Raw genomic sequence first — 26,420 nt, 5'->3', positions numbered from 1 at the left:
AAGATAATGAGACAAAGCGAATGGCTTCCATACAAAGAAACCTATTCAAAATTAAAATTGATTTTACCCATACATAGTGAAAAACCAATACAAAATCATATATGATTTTATATATTTTCTTGAAAAATGTATGCGTAAAATCATAAATGATTTTGTCTAAATGTATTTTATATGATTTTATATATTTTCTTGACAAATGTATGCGTAAAATCAATGTGCACACAAAATCATATATGATTTTATATATTTTCTTGACAAATGTATGCGTAAAATCATAAATGATTTTGTATAAGTTTTTCACACTCTATGCATAAAATCAAAATTGATTTTAAATAAGTTTATATGTATAGAACTCATTTGCCTTGTTTCAAATTTATACGTAAAATCATATATGATTTTGAATAAATTTTTCATAGTGTATGCTTAAAATCAATTTTAATTTTGAATAAGTTTATTTGTACGGAATGATTTTGAATATGCTTAATGATATCGAACTCACTTTTTTTTGTCTAGATGTATGAATAAAATTATACATGATTTTGTATAGGGTTTTGACACTCTGTGAGTAAAATCATTTTTGATTTTATATGGTTTTCTTTGTATGGAACTCATTTGGTTTTGTCTCAATGTGTTATAAAAAATCATATATGATTTTGTATAGGTTTTTCCCAGTGTATGCGTAAAATCATTTTTGATTTTGAATAGGTTTTTCACAATGTATGCGTAAAATCATTTTTGATTTTGAATAGTTCATTATATATAGGATTTTCACATTGTAAGCGTAAAGTCAAATATGATTCTAGGTATAAGAACACAAGTAACTAAAACCTTAAACTTGATTGTACAAAACAAAGTTAAAAAACACAAATCTATAGAATCTATATACAAAATCAAATATGATTTTACACATACAGTTCAAAAACAGAAATCTCTATAATCTCTATACATAATCAAATATGATGATGAACATAAAAGTAACAATAACAGATAACAAATCGAATTTGATGATACTCATACATTTTCACAAAACAAATGAAATTTATATCCACAAACCTATATACCAAAAAATTTAATTCGGAATCATAAAGTTGATTAAATCATATTATCAAACATTGATTTAGACATTTCATCAAACACCTTATGCAATACTCAATCAAATGTGATTTGATATTAAATCATATATAAGAAACTTTAGACATTTTATCAAACACTTTGTAGGCAATATTGTACCAAACAACAAAATTAATCAAATAGTCGATAAAATTGATTTTAAGCAAACAAATGAGTTCCATACAAAGAAACCCATATAAAATCAAAAATGATTTTAAGCAAACAGTGTAAAATTCCCATACGAAATCATATGATTGACTTGTGTTTTCCTTGACGAGTCGTTCATGATTGACTTGTATAATCAAGTATGATTGATGATATAATTAGTAAATACATGTATAATCAAATATGATTTGATACATTCATTTTAGTTTAGACATTTCATCTAACACCTTGTGGGCAAAACTCTTCTAAAAAATTGTAAACAACGATAACCAAGGATACAACATCTTATCTTACCAAACAAAAAGAATTATGAAAAAAAACTATAAATTATGCGTAAAAATGAATTGCTTATCCATTTTGATTGGAAAAAAAGAAACGAATTGATGTCGTTAGTTTCATGCTACAAAAAGTGAATAAACCACCATATTACAATCAAATTGCCTTATCTCGTTAATTTCATGCTACAAAAAGTGAATAAACAACCATATGCAATCTATACTATTCCAGACTAGCACCAACTTAAATATCTCTTTAAACATTATCCAAATTGCCTACACCACTACACACTGCCAATGAAAATCACATGTGATTGTTATTAGTTATTATAAATAAATTCGTAATTGATCTTCCTTTTCAACAAATTCTTCGTTGCTAGTAACGTCTTCTTAGCTAACAAATCATCCTGGATCCATGGTTTCAAACTATTTGACGACGGCGCTGGAGTATTTTCGAGGCATTGCGATTCCGATTATTGATGATGAAGATCGTGAAGATGACAATTTTGGTGCTTGCTCGGTAATTTCATGTGTTGGAGATGATGATAGATACCAACGACGGAGTGATTCAATTAGGATTTTGGATCCCGGTTGTGTGTTGCGAGTTCGTTACGGATGAAAGTGTTTTATGAAGGTGGTGATGTTTTTATAACTGATGAAATGAGATAAATGCCCTTTCTCATTTAATATGTTGATTTCATCCTAGCCATGGAATATTATTGATCTAACGGTGCAGGTGGGTTCCTTGGATTTCACCAAAATATCAAGATGCGTCTGATCACAACTCTAGAGTTATAACCAACATCTTAAAGATGGTTTTCAGTACGGAATCATAACGAACTGTATCAAAATTGAACCGACAACATTGTAAGAACTGAATTCCATAACGATTACATAAATACGAAAATGTACTATCTTGTACAGTTGCACTAGTACCCACTAGTATTGATTCGACCTCTTGTTTATGGGCTGTTAATAGAAATCGAAAGCTCCATGTCTCGTGGAGGATTGGAATAATAATTCGTTGCAATTGTATCTAGCGCTAGTCTTTATGTTTCAAGTTTATGTCCTCGATGCTATTGTTTCGTTTTCTAGATTGTATCTTTGTAATGTTAATAAAATTTACCAAATCTATATCGGTACCCTTTTTTGGTATGTATATTGATGGATATCAAAAGCTTAATCAAATGTTGTTGGAGTGTGTTAAAAAAAAGTTAAAGGAAAATAGACTAATCCCAAAATCACATTGGATTTCTATTATGATCACACCGTAAGATTTGGATACCGGTAATATACCTTTACTCAATACCCATATGATCTGGACTCCTTAAGGATCAAATCTATTGTTGTAAAACTCACCATGTAGAGCCGAGTACTCGCTACAAGGTAGGGTGTCGAGTCGGCCGATTACTTCGAGTACTCTCTGACTTGGCTACTTTGACCACCAAGTACTCACCGCATACACCCGAGTACTTCCAACTCGCTTGTCAAGCGACCTGGGAGCGATTAGCGACTTACGCAACCTTGATCAAATCCAAGTCTCTCAATTTCAGATATAGACTCAAGCTTTATTGGTAACGGGTATCACTCGATGGATTCTTTGTTGGAGTGTGTTAGTTTGAAGCTGCTCCATGTTTCATTTAACTGTCAAATGTACAAGAGTATATAGAATGAAATAAAAAACATACATGGATTGCGTATAAATAATTTGAATTATTCATCTAATGAACGTTTTATGTACATTTTTATGTAACCTCTACAGAAAAAAATGTAAAGATCAGCATGTTTATAACCTATGTTTTCAATACGGTGGTGTTGAACCGTGTTATTCCGCAACCAAAGTTTGTTAAATCTGGGAATTGAACCCGATACCGAATACCACCGATACGGTATTTCGGCACTGGTACGGTTTCAATTTTTAGTAATTTGGATAATCCTTATGCTTATCTAATATCTAATATTATCTTATAAAACATTTTACCCCTTTTTTTTTAAGAAAGGATGATTTGAACTACCTAAAATATCCATATTCTTTATTTACTAATTTAAACATTTGTACCTAATATACCTATAATACCCTTAAATCTCAACCACTCATTTTATTTTCTCTCATCAAATCTCAACCACTCATTTTTTTTTCTCTCTCATCCATAAATCATTTCATTCCTCTAATTATTTCAAAATCTTTTATCTCAAAAACCGTATACCGATAAATTATAAAAATTGTATGGGTGTTCTTAAAATTTCATGCTCTTTCATTAGAGATGTCATTCTATATACTTTCGACGAATTTTTAAATCCGATGGCGGAGCCCGTACGACTAAGGCATTTGGCTATCAAACATTCATATTTTATGGTTTGACTTATCACCCCCACCATCTTAGCGGCACAACGTGCGGGCACTATCACTCGTATCGTAATAAAACAGAAATCATATATACAAAAACATTTTTAAAAAAACCGGCTTTTGGGCGTTGGAAAGTTTCCTGGCTATATGGGCTTTGAGCTTTGTCCTGGTCGTAGTAGGCTTTCACGTAAAATTTGAGCCTGTTTAGGACTTCCAGGCTGGCCCAATCTTTGGGCTAGGATTTTCAGACCGGGCTTTTTCAGGACCTCTTAATTTAAGAGAATAAGAATTTTCATACTCGTATAGTCGTATTTGTTATCAATTTATCATCATGGAATCTTTGTTCTTCTAAAAAATGACATAAATCAATCCTTCAGGCGATGAGATTTAATTTTGGTGGGCTGTGAATTTATACACGTAAAGCTTTCTGAGTACCTTGTAGGCTTGTATTTATACGAAGCAAAACATAACCAATGTATGATGTTTTCTTCATTATGAATCTAAACTTAAGTGGAATGTATATGTTATGTGACACTTCAAGACTCTGATCAAACCACTTGGGATTAAGTTTAGGGCAACATTTATTTAGATATCAATTTATTTATAGATTGTCTTTTCACATTTTCAATCGAATTCGTCACATCATCTATCCATAATGTCAAATTGTCAATCGTCAATTTTCCATGTACTCTTTTCTTTAAAAGGGCAACATCAACATCATATATACAAATTCACACATTTGTTCATTACCGGTTTATAATTCCCAACCTTTTGGTTATATTCCGTGTACTCTATAGTGTCGTTAATGTAATTGTAGGGATTTTGATAACAAAGCTTCCTTCCACTCCATTGCTTGTAATTCGAGATTTAGGCTACTTGTACTTCCAAAGAGGTTTATTTTAAAATAAAAATAAAAAATAATCAAATTCTGCGTGCATTCTACTTTGTAATGACATACTCGTATATTGCAGCTAAACTATTTATTTGTTGTTATCTAGATAGTGTTTCTAACTTTTCGACCCTTTAATTTGATGTCAAAAGTTACCCAACTGGTTTACTTATCTAGAAAATTAGATAATGTTTGTCATTTGTCAATGAAATGATGCATCACACACACACTTAGGGTAATCGTGTAGTGTTAATTTTTATCGATTGATAAGTTTTGACACCAATTTTTAACCATTGAGATATTGGCAGGTGGTTTTACCAAAAAGTGCCAAATTGTAAGGAGTATAAAAATCTATGTGTCAAAAGTTGCCGATAAAAAGATAAAACACAAAAGAAAGAGTAACTTTGCATGCTCCCAACGGTCATGTGCATCGGCTACAGAAAGCTGATTAGAATTGCCAATTTTGCCACAAAATAAGGGGTAAGGAAACCAAAGTGCCAAAAGTTGCTAATGAAGAAACTGATAGAAACTAACCGATTACACCCTTCACGCTTATAATATAGGGCAAAGTGGACAATCGTCCAGCACGTGATTGGGGGCCTAAGTTTTATAAATTGTCCATGTAAGTTGTCTCATAATGTTTTTACATTTATAATCAATAATGAGCATTTTGATCGGGTGGTTAGGAAACATCTAAACTAAGGATCGGTTTGGGCTCGTAAATCCTCAGTGTTGTCCCAGTGCACAATGTTCTCACCATAAAATGACATTCGTATATGGTCAGCAAAACTTATATGCTTATACATCGCATGAATCTATTTTTTGAATATTAAACTCAAGTCGTTCATTTAGGATAGCTCTCTTACGCACCCGAATATAAACCAATCAATTGAATATTTTCTGTATATAAGTTAAAAATTAAATTTGATCAGACACATGGCTATTAATGAAGTGATACATCAATTTTCCCATCTATTACACAAACCAATTCAAGTACTCATCTGATATCTGAAAACTATCATTTAATTACCACCATGTCTCTATGCTACATTTCATCCACAAGCCTCAAAATACTCTTCTTTTTTACCCTCGTAACAACCAACCTCTTTTCTTGCCAAGCCATAACCAAAGTAAACATTTCCCTAGTCCACCACGGCTACCTCACGGTCGATTACTACGCGAAAACATGTCCTCAAGTCGAACAAATTGTGGGCTTTGTCACTTCTACAAAATTTAAAGAATCTCCAGCTATTGCTCCTGCCACAATCCGACTTTTCTTGCATGACTGCTTTGTTCAGGTATTGATTAGTCTTAATTGACCACATTGTATATAAATGTTATTATGAAAATGTGCATAGGTATAATGAGCCAATAATGATGAAATGCAGGGGTGTGATGGGTCAATATTGATATCAAGCAAGCCGGGAAGCAAAGAATTGGCGGAAAGGGATGCGCAGGATAACAAGGAGATACCGGTGGAGGCGTATGATGGCATAGAAGAAATGAAAGCAATGGTAGAGAGCAAATGCCCTGGTGTTGTGTCTTGTGCTGATATATTAGCAATTGCAGCCAGAGACTATATTCATCTGGTGATTATTCCCAATTCCTATTTCTTCACATTACTTTTTTGGGATTAGTTTTCTGGATTTTAACTATCTTTGACCGAATGTCTATAGTAAGACTAAACTAAAGTTATGTGTATTGTATGTAAGCAACTCGAAAAAATGTTTATTGTATGTAAGAAAACATATGTGGCAACCATATACAAGTGCCGCTTGTCAGATTTTAATTGGTTGAAACGAAAGTCTTACATACAATAAACATTATTTCGAATTGTTTACATACAATACACACAACTTTAGTTATTTCCTACTATAGACATTCGTTCAAAGTTTCTTACAATCCAGAAAACTAATCCCTACTTTTTACTCGCAAAGTATTATATAAATTAATTTAGACACCATATTTATTACTGTAATTGATTTAAGAGGGGTACGACCACTGCATTACAACTTTAACTTACATGTGTCAAATTGAGCAGTTATAAGTTAGAATATAGGTTGACAAGTCCGGGTTGGCCCATTTGTAGAGGCTCTTATCTCTTGGGGAAGACAGACCTGAATTAATAATCCCGGACAAGAATTAGTGGCTGTTCAAAAATAAAATACTAACTTAGAACAGGTTCATTAACAAACTAGTATTAGTTTAGATTAACTAATCATAAATAAGTTCATAAATAGATTATGCAATTATATAGTCATGCCAAAATACACTTATTTATGAAATATATATGGGAGTGATCGAAAAGGCGAATTTTATTTTTGTACTTTCTGTCAGTCAAACTAACACATGTTGTCTTGTCAACGAAAATTGTAAATGAAATTAAACAAAAATTTGTTAGTAATAAGTATGACACCCACGGAGTAGGAAGCCATGATAGATTCACAGATATTGTGTGTACAAATATTATGTGCATATATCATTATAATTTTTGAAGTATATGCTATAAGCCTAATACATATTTATGGGCTCGAGTTGCTCTGATGTCAATCTCGCACAGTGTTTCAAAGTTTGTAGCATTAGGCTAACCCACATTGACTATATGAAGAAAAAAATAATTGACACAATTTTTAATCCATTTTGATTAATATTGATAGAACATTTGATGTCATCGAGTTTACTTGTAATTTCTATCTCCCACGTCAATATGTTGTCTTCACTTACAACACATTAGGATGTCTTATAATTTTTAAATTAAATAGATACTTAATGTATAACTTTTTTTTGATATTGTACATATTTAACTTCTAATTATTGATAATTACCTTAATAGCTTTATCAAACTGTTTAATAATAACAAGAAGGATGCTGCAGATGCGGTCAAAATTAAAGGACATTATCCGTTCAACCAAAGTAGTTGTTCTGTGATTGTTATATAACATATAGAATTTGGTACACGTTATATCTTTATTGTATTATTTGTGAAAAGCAACCTACCCCGCCAAATAGTGCTAAAAAACAAAAGCATGATTAATATTCTCTGCTTGCGATTGTTTTCCAAAAATTAAAAATAAAAACCGACCATTGAAGTATAAGTGGTTGGATAGAATGTGTGTGAACTTTTAAAGATATAAACGTCACGTATCTATGAAAATCTTCTATTAGATGATCACAATCAAATGTAATTGAACAATAATAGTTAACTAAATGTGATTTTCGAACTATGATGTAATATAAATTTTCAGTTCAAGCAAAAAGGAAGAAATATGTACATGTTATAATTAAAGATTTCAGATAAAATAAAACAAATATTAAAGTAAAATATATAAAATAACAAGTTTCTCTTCACTGAAAATCACCGTGCATCATGAAATTTATCGTGCATCAAAATCTTTGTAAATCTTCGTGCATCAATTTAAGCATGATCTAAAGGTCACGATATTGTCGTATATGATCATATTTCTCACTGACCATTCTCATGACCAACATATTAAAAGATAAGTCACTTGAAAGTATTATTAAAAAGCTTAAAATGAAATTCGAACCAATGACATATATGCACACCATAACATTTCATTATATTCTGGTGCACTTACCTTTTTATATAATGACAAATTATATATAACTAAATGTGATCAAAGTTCAAAATGCATACTACTTAGAATAATCGAACTTTTTTAGTTGTTTTCTCCTCCATATTAGATTAGATTAGGTTAGTTTTGTAAGTTAGCAATTTGGTAGCATCTCGTGATCAAGCATGTTGATTCAAAGTCTATGAAGAATCTTTCATGAAAAGTTAAAAGTCAAGTGTTGAGGGCCTTCAATTCTAGATGGTAAGGATTCTTTACTTAGAGAAAATAAATCCAAATTTTGTTTTACCATAAAAAAAGAAGATTTAGTAATAGACTAATAGTTGTTTTGAAATATTAGAAATTGTTGTTAAAATTAAATTAAAAATATCTTCTAGCTAGAGGAAAGTTAGTTTATCATCATGAGTAATACCTGGGCATATCAAAGATATTTAGGTGATGAACATACAAAATATGTATACAAAAATACAACTATTTACATCTTTATAAAAATTGACGAAAAAAATAAAGATCCATACAACTGTGGACATGCTAATATTGAAAATTCTAAAAAAGGTGACCAACACTCGCACCAAAATGTTTTTACGTAGCACAAAGACGTAAAAGTGTTGATCAGATAAATATTAATTATACTCTTATTTCTCGTACTATACACATGTCTAACAAAACCAAATTAAGTATAATCAATAACGTAACACATGTTTTTTGAAATCAGATTTAATTGAAAGAAATGATAATAATAAAGTTGAAAAAAGAATAAAAATAAAAATAATAAAATGTTATTTTTAAAAAATGATATATGATTAGATCTTCAAAAGATTATGTTATCTTACATTAAGTTTGACTATTATTGAGAAACTTTTTAAAAGGGCATTATAAAACAAAATTTAATATGATGTCATAAATATAATTATATAAAAAAGATAATTTGTAAGAAAAAGCCTAGCTAAGAATGCCAGATAAGATATTTTTTAAAAATAATAATGTAATCAAAATCTTGTTTTATCTATGTACTAGCTAATTAACTCGGGTTCAACCCGGACATATTAATAAAAGATTTTTAAAAATGTATTATCGTTGCTGAAGTTACGACAAAATGGACTGAGTCTATTCTGAAATATCTATGCGATAATATGCTACAACATTTTCTAATTTTGATAAACAAAATGCATATGACTACCTTTAATGTTGCATTCTTGAGTTTTTTTTTTAAAGAAAAGAAAGGAAAAGATAAAAAATTTCACCTTTTTGCATTCTTGAGTTTTTTCCACAAAAGAAAAGAAAGGTGCAGGGAAGGAAAACTTAGGGTTTTTTCATCCCAAAACTTTCTGGCCATTTTTGGCCTGATTTGGATAAAAAAGAAAGTGCAGGTGGTGGAAGGGGTGGTTGCAGGTGGAAGGGGTGATTGCAGGTGGTGGTTGTGTGGTGGACGTGGTTGCAGGTGGTGGTTTCTTTATTCGTTTGTCATCACTGCACCTGACTTCCCTCCAAACAAACCTAATCTTTTCTTTCTTTCTGGCAATCGATTTTGTATGTATGAAGATTTTAGGGTTTCTTTGTTTCCTGTCGAATGCAGCAAAAGCAGGTTTACTCATTCTTGTTCCATCAAGATTACATCTGTGTAATAACTTTTGTAATCATTCGATTTCCTTTCAAACTCGAGAATGTGTTTTTTAATGTAATCTTCTATCTTTTCCTCCCCTATCCAATCTTCTCCTTTCGTTTCTTTTAATAAAAACTCGAGAATGAAGTGTTAAGCTTTTGTGTATCAAATATACTTGGTCACTTAAACAACAAACATAAATATATATCTGATGATAAATTTTTTAATTTAAACTTCTTAAATCAAGCTATTTCTTTTTCTTTTTATATAAGATACTTAGCATAAAAAAAACAATATTTAGTTATATATTTTAAACTTCAAAATATTCTTTTAACTTGCAGATAAATAGAAAATGTCTATACTTATTAAAGTTCATCAAGACTTAAATGTAAATTACAAAAATATATGAATTATTAATGAAGTAACATACTAAGATAGTGTTAAGATTGATTAATTTTTTAAAAAACTAAAATGTTGCTAAAATTATTATTTCAAATATGATGTTATAATTTCTAAAAACATTTGTAAGAAATATTGTGAGTTTGTTACATAGGAAACTTTTTATAAAAAACCAATTAGAAACAATTCTCTTTTATTTATATAAGAGATTAGATTAGATAGTTGGAAAAAAAACTGGCTAATAAAATAAGTTAGTTGATAATTAATAAGGAGTAGCTTGATTTAATAATAAAATTTCTCATATTGATCGATAGAAGGTTTCTAAAACCTTTTTGTTATCTATACTATCAAGTTTTATTAAGTTTACACTCAAAATATAAGAAAAAGAAGATCCGAAAATTACTTTTAGCTACGGTGCCTCATTTTCAACTTGTTATATATGACTTCAGGGCCTCCTAAATTTTTATAAATGGTTTCATTAATGAAAATAGCTAGGTTTGTGGAGATAACGCGAGGTACACATACTAGTTTAGTTGAAAGTCACACTAGAATTAGAATAAGTAAAAAAAAATTATTCAACGAGTTGATACTCCCAAACCTTAGAAACGTCCCCACTAATGCATTTAGATAGGGGAAAGGATTTCTTTTTGTTTTGCTCTTTATTATATACGATTTATTTATTTATTGAAAAAATTGTATATACTTTTACATAGACAGGAGGACCTTATTATCAAGTGAACAAAGGCAGGTGGGACGGACGAACGTCAATGGCCAAATTAGTTTACTCAAACATTCCCCACGCAAATTCCACAATTAACGATCTCCTCAAACTTTTTGCATCAAAAGGTTTAACACTTAATGATCTCGTGGTCCTATCGGGAGCCCATTCGATCGGATTCGCGCATTGCAAAAACTTTGTCAACCGTCTTTATAATTTTCAAGGCACAAACAAGCCTGATGTTGATATGGATCCAAGACTTCTCAAATCCCTTAGAATGTCTTGTCCACAATTTGGAGGAAATATTGGTGTGGTTGCACCTTTTGATGCCACTACTCCTTTTATTTTTGACAATGCATATTACCAAAACTTGCAAGATAAATTGGGCTTGTTGGTAACTGATAAAGCATTATTTTTTGACCCGAGAACTAAACCTTTGGTTCAAGAATTGGCTAAGGATAAAAATAAGTTTTTACAAGAGTTTTCATTGGCTATGGAGAAGTTGGGAAATGTTGGAGTTAAAAGAGGAAAGAAACATGGTGAGATAAGAAAAGTTTGCAATATGCATTTATAAGTTATCATGTCCATCTCCCTTTGAAGTAAGAGTGGACGTGATGGTTGGGGTCGTCGGTAACGTCATGCCGAATGACGTATTGATTTTCGGTGCCGTCTATTGTCGTTTCAACAAAGGTTAAATTATACAATTAAAGTCGTCCAACTTTATTTGATTTGATTTAATTTTTTTTATTCTTATCGGGTATTGTGGGTTTATTGGGGTTTAATGGGTACAAATTTTAGTGTAAGTTGTGTGTTGTTATGTGGTTGTTAGATGTGGAGGATAACTTTGATGTAGTAATTGATTGTTACAACTTACAATGGCTCTAAACTTCAGCTAAGAAGTTGATTTTTGTTTATTCTTATTTCCATACGGAGTATTTATTATACTTTTTGAAACTATGATATGAGTGTGCGAGTTTATGTAACTTGAATATTCAAATATTATCCCGGTTAATAGTTGCTTTTTAGGGTTATTGCATGATTAAATTTAAAATCATAAAAGTTTATGTATTATTGGCTTTAATTATCAAAACAGAATGCTAATAGTCATTTTTTTGCGATATAGAAGCTAACTATGTATGTAAATTTAAAAGGATTTCAAACCACTTAGTCATAGATCAAATGGTTATCTGTCACTTGTGACACTCGAGTCCACACAACATAGTTACAACGATATTCATATTCGCAAGGAAAAAGCGCATATCATATCATATGTAGTATATAAGTAGATGCATCATGTATATATGAATCGAATTCTTTGTTAGTGTAGTAAGAATCATAGGTAGAATGTATCAATAGGTAGCATCCTCCTGATTTTATACTTATGGGAAGTTCGCATAAATTTGTGTCTACTGCGGACAGTTCCATTAGACCATTATTACTATCAATGGTGAAGTGCTTCATATATAAAAATTGTTGCACTGCATCATCGGTCATAATATATATATTCATCCACTGGTCTATTGACTTTCTACTTATTAAAGCCGTTATTCTACCTCATTTAAAGAAATTAATAAGCTCTAATATCTATCAAAACCGAAACTGGCCAAGCATGAACTTAGTTTGGAATTGTCATTTATAGTTTTGTCTTTGTAATATTTTTTACTTTCATTATTTATAGACTCATGAGATGAGATTTAGATTAACACGTTAAATTCCGTAATTATATTGTGTACTTAAAAGTTCCTGACATGGCCACAATGTCCAACTCTTCCATCATATATAGCCAATTACGCTAAAGAAAGTAAACAACGAATATAATTACCTTGATACAATTAATAATTTGTCTGATCTCATGTACAAAATTGGACACCTCTATGTATTAATCATTTATTATTTCTATCAATATAATAATATCTCGTATTTTGGATTGCAATATGACCACATTTAAAGCAACCTTTACCACCTGGCTGGTCTGGCTTGATTGCCTTGATTTACGCATGGTTTGGTTCCATAACTTTGAAACGCTTTGACTGAAATCGATCATCTATCAAAGTATTATCCATCTTGTAGTATGCTTGCTCATAGGCTGCTTTGTCTTGGAACTCAATAAAGGCATAGCATAAGCTGTCTCCGGTTTTGAAGTCACGAATTATTTCAGCTGATGTAACTGTTCCAAACCTTGAAAAGATAGTGTTGATATCCTCATCTTCAGTTACTGGGTTTAGTTTGCATACAAAGAGCACGTTATCAGGAGGCTTTATATCAGCAATGGGAATGTCTTCTAAATATTCAAGCACAACAGCTCTAAAATGTGCTTCCTTTGCATCTAATAATTTTTCATCTATTGGCACCCAGTCGTCTTCAAGCCGCACCTCAATAACCTCATCTTTTGGCTTTCCTTCCGGAATATGGTCAGGTAGTTTTGGAGGATCCTCTATTTATATAGATTAGGGGTTATCCTACGAGGTTTCCTAGTCTAATACAAATTCTACCTTAACCTAGACATTCCATATTAATTGGTTATTTGACTTGCACTTCAGGTAAAACTCGACTTTACATATTTAATTATAGTCTAACTCGAATTAACATTAAGCCTACATGATTAAATTAACTAACATATTTTTACAAATCCTAATTGGAATACAATTCCATATGTCAAAATATACATCAAAGCTTCTTGGACTCTAACTCTGTCGATCGGTTTAACATATATATATATACTAGGTATTTTACCCCGCGCGATGCACGGCTAATTAAAAAAGTTATTTTATGCATTAGTAAATAGTTAATCTACAGGTTTATCTTGTGGAAATCAATTATGTTAAAGTTCATGCCTTTATGGTTAAATCCTGGAACATTCTGATCACCTTTTATCTTTTCTGACATCACAATCGATATCACAGTCATTTAACATACTTTGGTGATTACACACCCTTAATAATCCTAAATACAATTAAGAAATAAGATATTTTATCTCCGTTAATCCAAATCCCATTTGTAAAACTCAAATAACTATTGTTATTATCATTATATTATAGACTTTGTTTTGTGGTTAGAATAACAACCAACTTCTGTTTGGAATACCGTTCGGGCTAGGGAAGATGAGGTACCATGGGTGAATCTGGTCTGGTTCTCTCATTCGATCCCTAGACATGCATTTACTATGTGGCTTATTTTAAAGAGGAAGTTAAAAACTCAGGATTGCTTGAAGCCTTGGGAAGTGGGAGGTGCAACAAATCTGAATCTTATGTGTTGTACGTTGTGCAAACATGGTCCGGATTCCCATAACCATTTATTTTTTGAATGTCCCTTCTCTAAACAGGTGTGGACGCAAGTCAAGGCTATGGCCGGTATCTCCCAAGTCTCGCATTATTGGAATGATATTGTTCGAAGTCTCATTCTAATATCCAAGAAAAACAATATCAAAAGTGTGATAGGAAGATTGCTTGTAGCAGCTGTGGCGTATGTCATATGGCAAGAGAGAAATCGGCGCCTATTTTCTAATTAAGAGCGTAGTGCTGATCAAGTAAAGGAAATCATCTTGAAGACGGTTCGTCTCAAACTGGTATCGTGTTCCTTCAAGAAGACTGCCAAGGATGCGTACCTATTGAAAGCTTGGAAGATTTCAGAGTCAATGATGATGTAGCCTTTGTTTTCTTCTAATTCTTCTTGTATTACGGCCGTTGTAGTATAAGATTATAAATTTGAATGTGTTGTTTGGCTAAGTTACTTGTAAAAACATATGCAGCCTGCTGCATATGAACTAATGTGGCACTCAGCCACGTTACTTGTACTTATATGTTTTCTGGGTGTTGTTATAAAATTCACAGGGATAACCTTTACCAAAAAAAAAACAACCAATTTGATTACTTTATTTTATGTGTTTCCGCCAAGAGAACGAAGGAGAGAAACAACACAATTGTGTTGGAAAACTTTTTATTCTTAATTTAATATGAGTTTTGAATTTTTTTTTTTTATATCTTATGTATATAGTTTTGATGTAATATTTTTATATGATATTTAATAAAATAAATTATATTGGTTTGAGAAGAAGTACTATAAGATAAATATTATGAAAAATGTATGAAAATGCCAAATAAGATAAAATTCTATGTGGTAATTTAAAATTAATGTATTACCACAAACTTAATTAATAAACATATTCATAAGTATTAAATTAGAAACCATAAAAAGATGGTATAAATGTATAACGATGGTATAAATGTATAACATACCAATACTAATAGGTGAAGCCTAAATGGGGTTTCTACAGTTGAGCTAAGGGATGATGATGTTTGTGGATATATACAATACAATGGTTGCCCGCTTCGACTACCATTAAGTATACAGTCTGTAAAATCATGGACGGTTTGCTTTTAATTTTCGGTAAATTGCTTATAATATATTAAACGTTTGATTCAAGGTGATGAATAAATGACCATAACTCGTGGGTCTTTGAATGGTTATGCCAAAAATTATATACACATTATATGTTTTAAGCAAATATTATCAAATAAGGATATTCATGAATTTTACGTTATATATAGCATATATGTGAATGATCACAATCCATAAACAGTTTGTCAAATATGTTTACCAAATTTAGATCTAGTGGATCTAAATTTTCAAACAAAGGGTGCTTCTTTTTTTATTTACGTACGTAACTTATTTATTTAAATATTGTATATATATAGTTTCTATATATTTAAAATTCAGTAATGTATTTAATTTAAGATAAATATAGTAAAAAAATTATGAAGATGTCACGTAAGACAAAATCCTATGTGGCAATTTTTAAAGCTAGCATTAAGTTGAAAGAAGGCTTTAGAAGACCAGAATTCTTACTGTTTTAATCCTAGGTATTTTACCCAAGCGATGCGTGAGCTGTTATAATTAGTGTCCAAAAATACTTAAAAATAAAAGTTCAGATGTACATGTATTCATGATTGGTTCATGATGTTTTGTTGTTTTTATTGTTATATCACCATATTATACATAACCATTTGGTAGATATTTCTAAATTATACAAAATTCATAAGATAAATAAAAAAAAAGAAACATTAACGACAATCACTTGTATTCCAATTTTTTTTCTTTGTGGCTCCATCCTAGGATTGGTAAACAACTATCACTTGCAAATCACAAATACTGATAAAGCTAGTCAATAAAAAGTTTCAAATCATACCAAGTCATTCTCACTCGTTACTCATATAAAATGTAAAAGATCAATAATATTATCAACCAAAGGCAACATACTCAATAAACTTATGGTTATGCAATTATATTTTATGGTTATGCAATTATATTTATAATGTATAATAAAACTATGTCAAGAAAGAGTTTCAAATTGTTGGTTTAGATTGATCTTAAATACTTTTGCTACAATTTCATGGGGTGTTGCTCGTTCTTCAAGCATTCAAAATAATACATAAAAATTCGATAAAAAAATATATAGTTTTTATATTAATGCAATTTGTAAACAATATCAACTACTAAAACTTGAAATATATAATTCTCTATAATCTTGAGATTTCATGGTATAACTTCCAAGATTGCATTTTTTTCCTATACACGTACGATGCTTTTTTTTATTTTTAAAGCAACAGGATTTCCATTGTTAATTTTGTATTGTATAGTTTCATTTATTTTATTAATATTTACTGTACTTAACTTTAAAGTAATAAGTTATTCTTGTATTTAATATTTAATTTGATTAAAGATATATAAATATTGTCAAAAAAATTATAGAGATGCCATGTAGGGAAAATCCTATGTGGCAACTTTTTACTATAGGTTTAGTTTTAAAGATGTCTTTAAAAAGTTTGGATTACTACTTTTTTAATAATTATATATATATAAGGTTTTTTACCCGCACGATGTGCGGTTATATATTTCAAAAATGCTTTGATATTGACATTAATAATTTAGTGTGGACAAATGTGGTGTTACAAAATAATTATGTCAGTCCACACTAAAAAGTGTTAACTTTTAGTTCTACACACTTTTTAGTGTGGATAAATTTCTACACACTTTTAGTTTTATATATTTTACACACATAAAAGCGTGACAAAATTTTTAATTTGTTCACACTAACTAAAAGTGAGGACAAATACAACATCATTTGTAGTAATTTAACGTAAATACGTAATAATGTTAATGTGTTGTTCATAGTTATAACTATGAAGGGATTTTTGGTTATGCCTTATGAAAGGCCATCAAGATAAATTAAATCTGATCCAAAATTAACGGGTTTAAAATCAATACAAACAACAAAAGAATATGTCAATAAAGTACCCACATGATGCGCGAATAATTGACTAAAATACGACAAAAATAATTAGTCATTAATGGTGTTTAGGAAAGAATCCATACTTTGTGTTTTCTAGATTTGTAGACGCTAAAATAAAACATTCGTCTTTTTGTTATTTAAAGTTCATCTACTATATCATATTGAAGTATACGACCGATAATATCTGCATAAAAAATAATTAAATTATATATATATATAGTTTAGTATATATATTATAGTAATAAACTGCTTGATAGCATCTCTGTGATTTACTGATAACGAATTGTAAAGTTCACAATATTATGCACGAACAAAAGTTGATGTTCATTAGTAAAAAAAAAAATATATCTAAGATAGTTTTATATGACATAAACATAGTAGTATCTATATAATATAGCTCCGAATAAAATCAAATTTATTAAGATATGTATAAGATTGTTTTATATGACATAAAAAATAAAATAATTTATTGATAAAAAAAAAGGATATTATTTATTTAGTTAAAAGATTTAATAGTAATAATTATTATAAATATAACTTCTTGTTAGATTTTTGTTGCCAAAGTTAACATATAATAAAATAAATCCTATGTGGCAATATTTAAAGATAGCGTTGAGTTGAGGTGGATAGTCTTAGAAAGCTAGGATAACTACTATTTTATTATATATATATATATATATATATGGGGACAATCAAATAATAACAGTTTTAAAATAAGAACGGTGAGAACACTTAAAAAACATCATTTTGATGCATTAAAAGTCTATAACACTAACATAGTGCTTAACTAATTATCATTATTTAAGTGTTTAACAACACATTGATCCGTCAAAATCAAAAAAATTACGTTTTTTGGTGGATGCATTATTTTGAAGAATATGCATCCAAGATGGATGCACAAAACAAAAAACTTGATTTTCTTGATTTTGACAGGCCAATGTGTTGTTATACACTTAAATAATTATAATTAGTTAAGCACTATGCTAGTTTTATGGACTTTTAATGCATCAAAATGATGTTTTTTAAGTGTTCTCACCGTTCTTATTTTAAGACTGTTCTCACTGGAGTGTTACCCTATATATATATATATATATATATAGGGGGATGGGAATATAAGGCTATTATGTACCTAAGCTTAGATACCGGACACTCACATATTATTTTTTTAAACCATAAAAATCGTGCGGACCCAGACATTTATTCATTAAACAATATATAATAAAATATTAATATGTGAGGGGTTCCACACCTAAGTTTAGGTGTGGAACCCCTCACATACAAATTTTTTAATATTTGTTGAATTTTAATTAAATCACATGGCGCCCATGAATTTTATGGATTAGAAAAATAATATGTGAGTGTTCCACACCTAAGCTTAGGTACCTAACAGTCTTATATTCTCATCCCCCCCACATATATATATACACACACACACACTAACTGTGAGTCCCAAATGTATAAGATATGACCCGACTGGCAAATACAATCAAACTGAAAGAAGACCAGTTTGATGTATGTTCCAGATGTGGATACAAATAAATACTGAAAGTAAAGAACTTAAAGAACAAGTGCAGAAGCTATATAAATATTAGATATAGTCAAGTATGTATCATTGAGACACTTAGTATTCTTTTCAATGTATTTTCTTTATAGATATAAACAAAATACAAGGGTTGTTGCGGAACAAAGATAAACACAAGAGTGTAAATATCTAAACAACCCCGGAATACAAGTGATCTAATAACTTGAAAATACTCGTAAGAATTACTTAGGGTATATCTCACAAGTTGCAATGCAAGAGTTTCTAGCAGTTTGCAAAGTCTGAAAAGTCTTGTATATATAGGCCAAGATGTCTTGATGACATGGCAGATGGCCGTACAAATACGGTTGAGTGCATTTATGGGTTTGTAAACCAAATCCATAACATGCTCGTTTAAGGTAAGGTGTGTAAGTCAATTGATGTGACTTGACACACTTTATTCCCAACCTTTTACTCAAACTAGCACAATACCAGGTGTAATGCTATTAACCGGGTAATGGCAGTTAAAGTATTGTAACAAGGCTTTCTCGACTGTAACAAGACTTTCTCGTAATCAGTGTAAAAGTGTTGTAAATACTTTTACACTAAGCTTCTTCGGTTTCGTCTTCAGATAAAATCTTCTCTGAGCTCTGCTTCTGAGATGATTCTCTTTCTTCAGTCTTCAGTATTTGACTTCAGTCTAAATGCTTCAGTGGTGTTGTTTCTGAAACTGAAGTGAAGCTTCAGTGAACTTATTTCTGAAAGGCTTCAGGATTATGTACAATTGTCTTCACTGAACTTCAACTATTTCTGAACAAATTATATTTGGTCGATTTTCGACCCAACATATACAAAGTGTTGGGATCAAGTGGGAACCAACATATATGGTGAGAACCGTGAGAACCATTAAAAACCATCTCCAAGGACTTTGCCCTTAGGGCACGTTTGGTAGGGAGAATTTTGAAGAAATGAAATGAAGCAGAGAAAAGAAATAAAAAGAAATGAAATTAGTGGAGAAATCAAATGATTTCTAATGTTTGGTAACACCAGAGAAATTAGCTTGAGAAATACTAAAGAAAATAATTCTAATGTTTGGCAGGGGGAAAGAAGAGAAATAAAAACTTATATATATATATATATATTTTTTTTTGAATTTTAGCTTTTTTCTTTGATATGCTAATATTATTTGTATACAAAATTCAATGTTATACGTTAACCATTTAAATAAGTTATAAAAAAGTCACAAATACAAGATAAAATGTCCAAGGTTTATGTGTTAAACAACAACCTAAGATACCTTACTACAATTTATATAAAAACCAACAAATATCAATTATACCATGAACATTAACATACCCATATAAAACCCATACAAGGAGAAGTACATAACAAGATTCCAACCTCTTAACAACATAAGAGACTTTACATATTGCATCACATTAGGCAATATATATGTTGATGCCTAATAAGCTTGCAACATAGTGCATAGCCGTACACCATCAAAAGCCATCCAAAGCCATCCTAACATCTAACATTCATACAATTCAAAAGATTATAGTTTGGCATGTTAACTTAGAAGTCTAGCTTATGGATTTTCTCGCAATGTTTTGTACAATCCAAACTTTCTTTTCTTGATCATACCTAAAAAACATTTCAGTATCTAAAGAACACTTTCCAATAATCTATGTTGCTTCAAAAGCTTTGTCCATTCTAACTAATAATACACTTTCCAATAATCTGTGTTGCAGACAATAAAGCAAGTATATACAAATCATGAGTGTCTTGCTGTAACATGAGTCTTTGTCCATTCTTACTAATTGTTAGGTCCCGTTTTGGTGAAAATTGGAGCGTCTCCAGTTGAATCTGGAGACCAGAAGATTTGTCCAGAAATATATAAAGTTCAGTGGCCAATGTATAATTGATGTCACTGGAGCTTTACTCCAATTGAAGATCTGACTAGATATGACAAACATTCCAGTTGAAGTCGAAGACAACAAGTGGAAGAAAGGGAATGACCATGACAATGAAGCCCAGTGAACATTCTGTCCAGATCAAGACTGGAGATCCATGAGTGTATAGTATTTACAAAGCTTTACACTGATTACAAGAAAAACCTTTTTGCTTTATGTACTATTATTCGGACAATAGTAATTGTCTATGATTAAAGTACAAAAGTGCATAAAACAGGTTGGATAAAGTGACTTTATGTCTTATTTAATTTAAAAAATATAAATTCTCATATTGATCGATCAAAGGTTTTTAAAACCTTTTGATCGATTACACTATTAAGATTTATTAAGTTTAGACTCAAAGTAGAAGAAAAAGAAGATCTGAAAATTACGAAGTACCATATACGATTAATTGAAATAATGTATAACTTTTACATGGACAGGAGAACCTTATTATGAGGTAAAAAAGGCAGGTGGGACGGACGAACATCAATGGCCAAATTAGTATACTCAAACATTCCCCACGCAAATCCACAATTAACGATCTCCTTAAGCTTTTTGCATCTAAAGGTTTAACACTTAACGATATTGTGGTCCTATCGGGAGCCCGTTCGATTGGATTCGCGCATTGCAAAAACTTTGTCAACCATCTTTTTAATTTTCAAGGCACAAACAAGTAGGGATGGGCGTGGGACCGGTCCCGTCCTGTACCGGTCCCGAAAATCCCAAAAATGTGGTACGGGTTCCGGTCCCGGTCCCAAATAAGGCGGGATCGGGACGGTACCGGGAAATCCCGTAGTTCGCGGGATTTTCCCGGTCTCAATCCCGAAAACCATCAAATTCCAATACCGGTCCCGATCTCACTTGGGACTCGGTACCACTTCCCGGTACCAAGATCGGAACGGTAACGGAACGGGACTTAGAACTTGAGATTTTCGGCTCATTCCTACAAACAAGCCTGATGTTGATATGGATTCAAGACTTTTAAATCCTTTAGAATGTCATGTCCACAATTTGGTGGAAATATTGGTGTGGTTGCACCTTTTGATGCCACTACTCCTTTTTATTTTTGACAATGTATATTACTAATACTTGCAAGATAAATTGGGCTTGTTGGTAACTGATAAAGCATTACTTTTTGACTCGAGAACTAAACCGTTGGTTCAAGAATTGGCTAAGCATAAAAATTAGTTTTTACAAGAGTTTTTAATGGCTATGGATAAGTTGGGAAATGTTGGTGTGAACAGAGGAATGAGACATGGTGCGATAAGAAGAGTTTGCGATGTGCACTTATAAGTCCAAGTCGATCATCATATCCATTTCACTTTCAAGTAATAGCCGACGTGATGGTTGGGGTCGTTGGTGGCGTCATGCCCAACGACATAGTGATTTTCGGCGACGTCGTTTCATCCAAGGTTTGGACAAAACAAAGTTGTCCAACTTTATTTTATTTTTGTTAGATAACAAATATATACTAGATCTATACCCGGTCGTTGACCGGGTTAAACAAATATTTATATATTTTATAGTTTACGAAAACTTTATTTGAGTTAGTTCATCATTATTAGAATAGACATAAAATGAAACAAATAACTAGATTCAAGAGATTATATATATAAAAAAAATAGAATTAAAGAAAAAAATTATCGCTTACGTGACGAAATCTGGATAAAAAAACATTGCATGGTCCTAATAACATGATACATTATACAAGATTAGATATTAAGCTAAGAGTTTATAAATGAGTTATGTTTATGAAACCATGAATATTATTTTTGTAATCAGTTGCATATAAAATGTTGTCAATACCTTAACATTATAAAGCTATCAATACTTGATCTAAGTCAAAATCTAACTTACCAAAAACAACTAACCCAAAAATAAGTCATATGATTTACCAGCCCGCTAACTCATTTGATTCGAAACAACTCATTTGACTAACTTAACTAAAACCAATCAATTTAACCTGTCATCTCTTTTAACCTAAAAACTACCAATTTGACCATGACCTAAAATCAACCCATTTGAAAGCATTAACATTTAAGTCATTTGAGCCCAAAGCAGCCTATCTGACCTGTCAGCCCTCCAACCCATTAATTAATCAAGTCGACTCAAGGCCACCCTGATTAACCCGTATAGATCCAGGTTCTAAATTGAAATTTATAATGGGTCGAGTTAGGGTTCAAGCTTTTCTTTATGTTAATTCCCCAACTCTACCAAGCTTGTTAGGCCAACCCGTCAATCCAAAAATCCTAATTATTACCGACGAACTCTACCTAAAACCATAACATTTCACCTGTCAACTTGGCAACCCACTTGACCTAAAAAGCAACTCATTTGACTCACTTGATTTAAAACCAACCTACTTAAATGCATTAACATTAAGCCTACTTGAATGAAACCATTTTATTTGACAAGTCAACCCGCCAACCCATGTATTAATCAGGGGGTCGCTGGATTGAGTTTTTTACCATGAAACTTTTAATGGATTGGGTTTGGGCCAAAGATTCTCAACCCACCAATTACACCTAAGTCTACCTGATTGATAGCATTGCTATAAAGCATATAAGCCGGTCTTAAATTATTAAATTTGAAGGATAATAATTCTACCACATTACCCCTGTCCTTACCAATGGATCGTATTTAGGTAATTTCAAATTCGAACCCGATTAAAATTCTCACTCCCAAACCTGGACCTAGAACCGCTAAATTCCGACTTATTGGGTATTGGGGCCAAAAATAATTGGGGATTTTTTAACTTTATTTTTGTTTTTTTTTAAATCCTTTTACTTACTATATATATTTATCTAGTTTTTCTTAAACTTTTTACTTGATATAATCGGGGATTTGTTATTTTATTTATGTTTTTGAAATCCTTTTAGCCATATACCCATTTGATATTGAATGAAAAAAAGTAAAAGGGTGAAAACCCTCGGTTCCCATGTAGTGTTTAGTACCTAGAATGTACATCCATAAAACTCATGTCTAGTGTCTTACAATTCTCACACATAAATCACAAGATGTAGTTTTTCCACTTACTTTTGACAAATTTCAAACATATAACATTCCATGCCGCTGTCAATTCTTTATTCTATTTTTAGCTTCTAGGATTTGTTCTTATTATTAATTTATTATTTTTTTTTCGAAAACATTTTATCATTAACGTTGATACGAGTATTTAGTTATGAATCAAATCCAATTATTGTATCTTTGAATTTATTACATACTATAATAAAGGAGTATCATGTGAACAATATTTTTTTTTGTCTTTATCTGCATTTTAAATATAAATAAGAGATTTAGCAAATATGAAACAAAGAACAGACTTGGTAGAGTGGTTGGTGTCTATGCCCGGAGGTTATGGGTTCAACCCCCCCCCCCCCCCCCGCGCCCTTTTTTTAGTTTGTATTTAATAATAAATATTGACTCTTTGGCCCCTTTTTTTTTTCTTCTTTTTACTTTTTTGTTCCTCCTGTTTCTTTTTTATTATTTAACCCCCTAACTTTATATAATTTATGGTTTTTTTTAACTTTTCTAATTTTTTGTTTTTTATCCATTTATTACATTTAACATTTTTTTTATAACTTTTTAAAATATTATATATTTTGGTATGTACTATTTTTTTTTCTTTTTTAAAATTTTTTTGTTGCATTATATATCATTCGTACTTTTTTAAACATTTGGTTTTTATTATTTTTTCAAATGTAACATTTTTTTTATATAACTTTTTCATTTGGTTTTCGTACTCTTTTTTGTCTTCTTGGTTTTCTTCTTTATCTTTTTTTTAGTATATTCTTTTTGTATTTTTTTAACATTTGGTTTTCAATATTTTTTATCGCTCATAAATTTGTGGTTTTTTTACCCTACCAATAAACATAAACGCTTCAAAACCTTACGTCGTCCGGGCGACATGTAATTCCTAGTTTACAATAAAGCTGAGAAAACCATTGGCCTATGACACTTATGGTCCTCGTAAATTAGCATATGTGCCTTTTTGATATACTGTAAATATGAGTATCATGTTACCATAAATATAGAAGTATATAAAATAGTTAAGGTCTTGGATCTTAACCATCATATTTAATGAGTTGTAATCCATTGGTAAGGTATTGGATCTTGAAAAATTTTACCAGGGTTTGAATCTTACTTTTTACATTTGTAGGAGTGAATTATTAAGGGAAGGAGGGTTCGAGAGTTCTGAATTTCATCCTAGGTATACGTGATGTCTCAAATGCTAACTACTAACCACTAACAAATAACTCGTTGTTCAAATATATATATATATATATATATAATATATATATATATATATAGATATATATATGAGAAAATTGAGTATGAGGTTGTTCCCCATCTAAGCTTAGATGGGGAACCCCTCAGATACAAATATTTTATTATTTGTTTGAATTTAAAACAAATACATGGTCCCCCCATGATTTTCATGATTATAAAAAACAAATGTGAGTGGTTCCCCATCTAAACTTAGATGTGGCACAACCCCATACTCACTTCCATATATATATATATATATATATTCCACCTCACACTCCATCGGTCCTTTAATACAATCACTATCTTTTTTTAACATATACAATCACTATCCCTTCCATTTTTATTCTTTTCTTTTATTATTATTACATTGTATCATACTACTAATAGTGTTGATTTTTATCATAAATTGTTAAAACGTAAGACCATTATATTCAGGAAAAAAAAACATGTATGAGGCTTTTAGGGGGTTTTTAATTAGGAGCTTCAAAATCCTAAGTTTTTAAAAAATAACTCTTTTAAAGAAGATAGACTTGTTTGGATGTGCATTTGAGATTAAAAGTCTCAGCTCGAAAAAGCTCCTAAAAGCCCCTAAAATGTCTTTAAAATAAAACATTGTGTAAGCATGGTTGAAATAGAAGCTCTAGCTCCGAGCCACATCATCAAGCTTTAGCTCCAAACTTCTAGCTAGAGTCCTAGCTCGAATCTTTTCTACCAAACATACCCTAAAACTTAGTTAAAGTCTTAAAGTTTATGTTTTCTATCTATACACTTAAAAAACATCATAAATATTAATGAAATCCTATATACAATATCTATGTTAGAATGTTATGCATTTGTTAAAACACCTCAGTCATGCTGGAACGTCTTTTTCATAAGCTTTTGTTACCTCCACCTATCATTAGAACATTCTTAAAAAGTTATTAACTAACTTCACGTAAAAAAAAACACACTAACATAAATAAGGATTGTTGACAACAAAAATTGGTATATAATATCAATGTATGCATGTAAATGTCCAGACAACTTCAGGAAATGCAAATCTTCTCACTACAACATTTGTCAAACTTTAATAGGCAAGATTTCTAATGTAATGGTATAATAATAGTTACATTAAATATCAAAAAAGATTTACCATAGTTAGATATCATAGTTGACTTTCAATTTAGATGGTGGAGATTGATTTGTAGGTTTATTTTTAATGGTTTAGATCAAAAGTAATCTTATTTTTTTCTCTTTGTATTGGTAGCCATATATATATATATATTATATATATATAGATTACATATTCGTCCCTT

General features: G+C 30.7%; 1 protein-coding gene and 1 pseudogene across 1 annotated transcript; both read left to right on the top strand.

The window, feature by feature from the left end:
- Positions 1–5,802: 5,802 nt before the first annotated feature.
- LOC122582920 (peroxidase 19-like) lies at positions 5,803–11,983 on the top strand. The gene is made up of 3 exons (XM_043755348.1): positions 5,803–6,084; positions 6,175–6,375; positions 11,092–11,983. Exons 1-3 carry the CDS (start codon positions 5,821–5,823, stop codon positions 11,668–11,670), a joined length of 1,044 nt encoding a protein of 347 aa, XP_043611283.1. The 5' UTR covers positions 5,803–5,820; the 3' UTR covers positions 11,671–11,983.
- A 3,474-nt stretch (positions 11,984–15,457) lies between these two features.
- LOC122583249 lies at positions 15,458–22,149 on the top strand (annotated as a pseudogene).
- The last annotated feature ends 4,271 nt before the right edge of the window (positions 22,150–26,420 follow it).

This window comes from Erigeron canadensis, chromosome 9, assembly GCF_010389155.1.
Source record: "Erigeron canadensis isolate Cc75 chromosome 9, C_canadensis_v1, whole genome shotgun sequence".
In the NCBI taxonomy this organism is placed as follows: domain Eukaryota; kingdom Viridiplantae; phylum Streptophyta; class Magnoliopsida; order Asterales; family Asteraceae; genus Erigeron; species Erigeron canadensis.
The sequence above is the reverse complement of the archived record's forward strand: the minus strand, read 5'-3'. Positions and strand labels throughout refer to the sequence as shown.

Excerpts from the sequence above, each read along its gene's own strand:
- LOC122582920 (XM_043755348.1), top strand. The coding sequence starts at position 5,821 with ATGTCTCTATGCTACATTTCATCCACAAGCCTCAAAATACTCTTCTTT. Across the intron at positions 6,085-6,174 it reads TGCATGACTGCTTTGTTCAG|GGGTGTGATGGGTCAATATT; the intron begins GTATTGATTAGT and ends GATGAAATGCAG. Across the intron at positions 6,376-11,091 it reads CCAGAGACTATATTCATCTG|ACAGGAGGACCTTATTATCA; the intron begins GTGATTATTCCC and ends ACTTTTACATAG.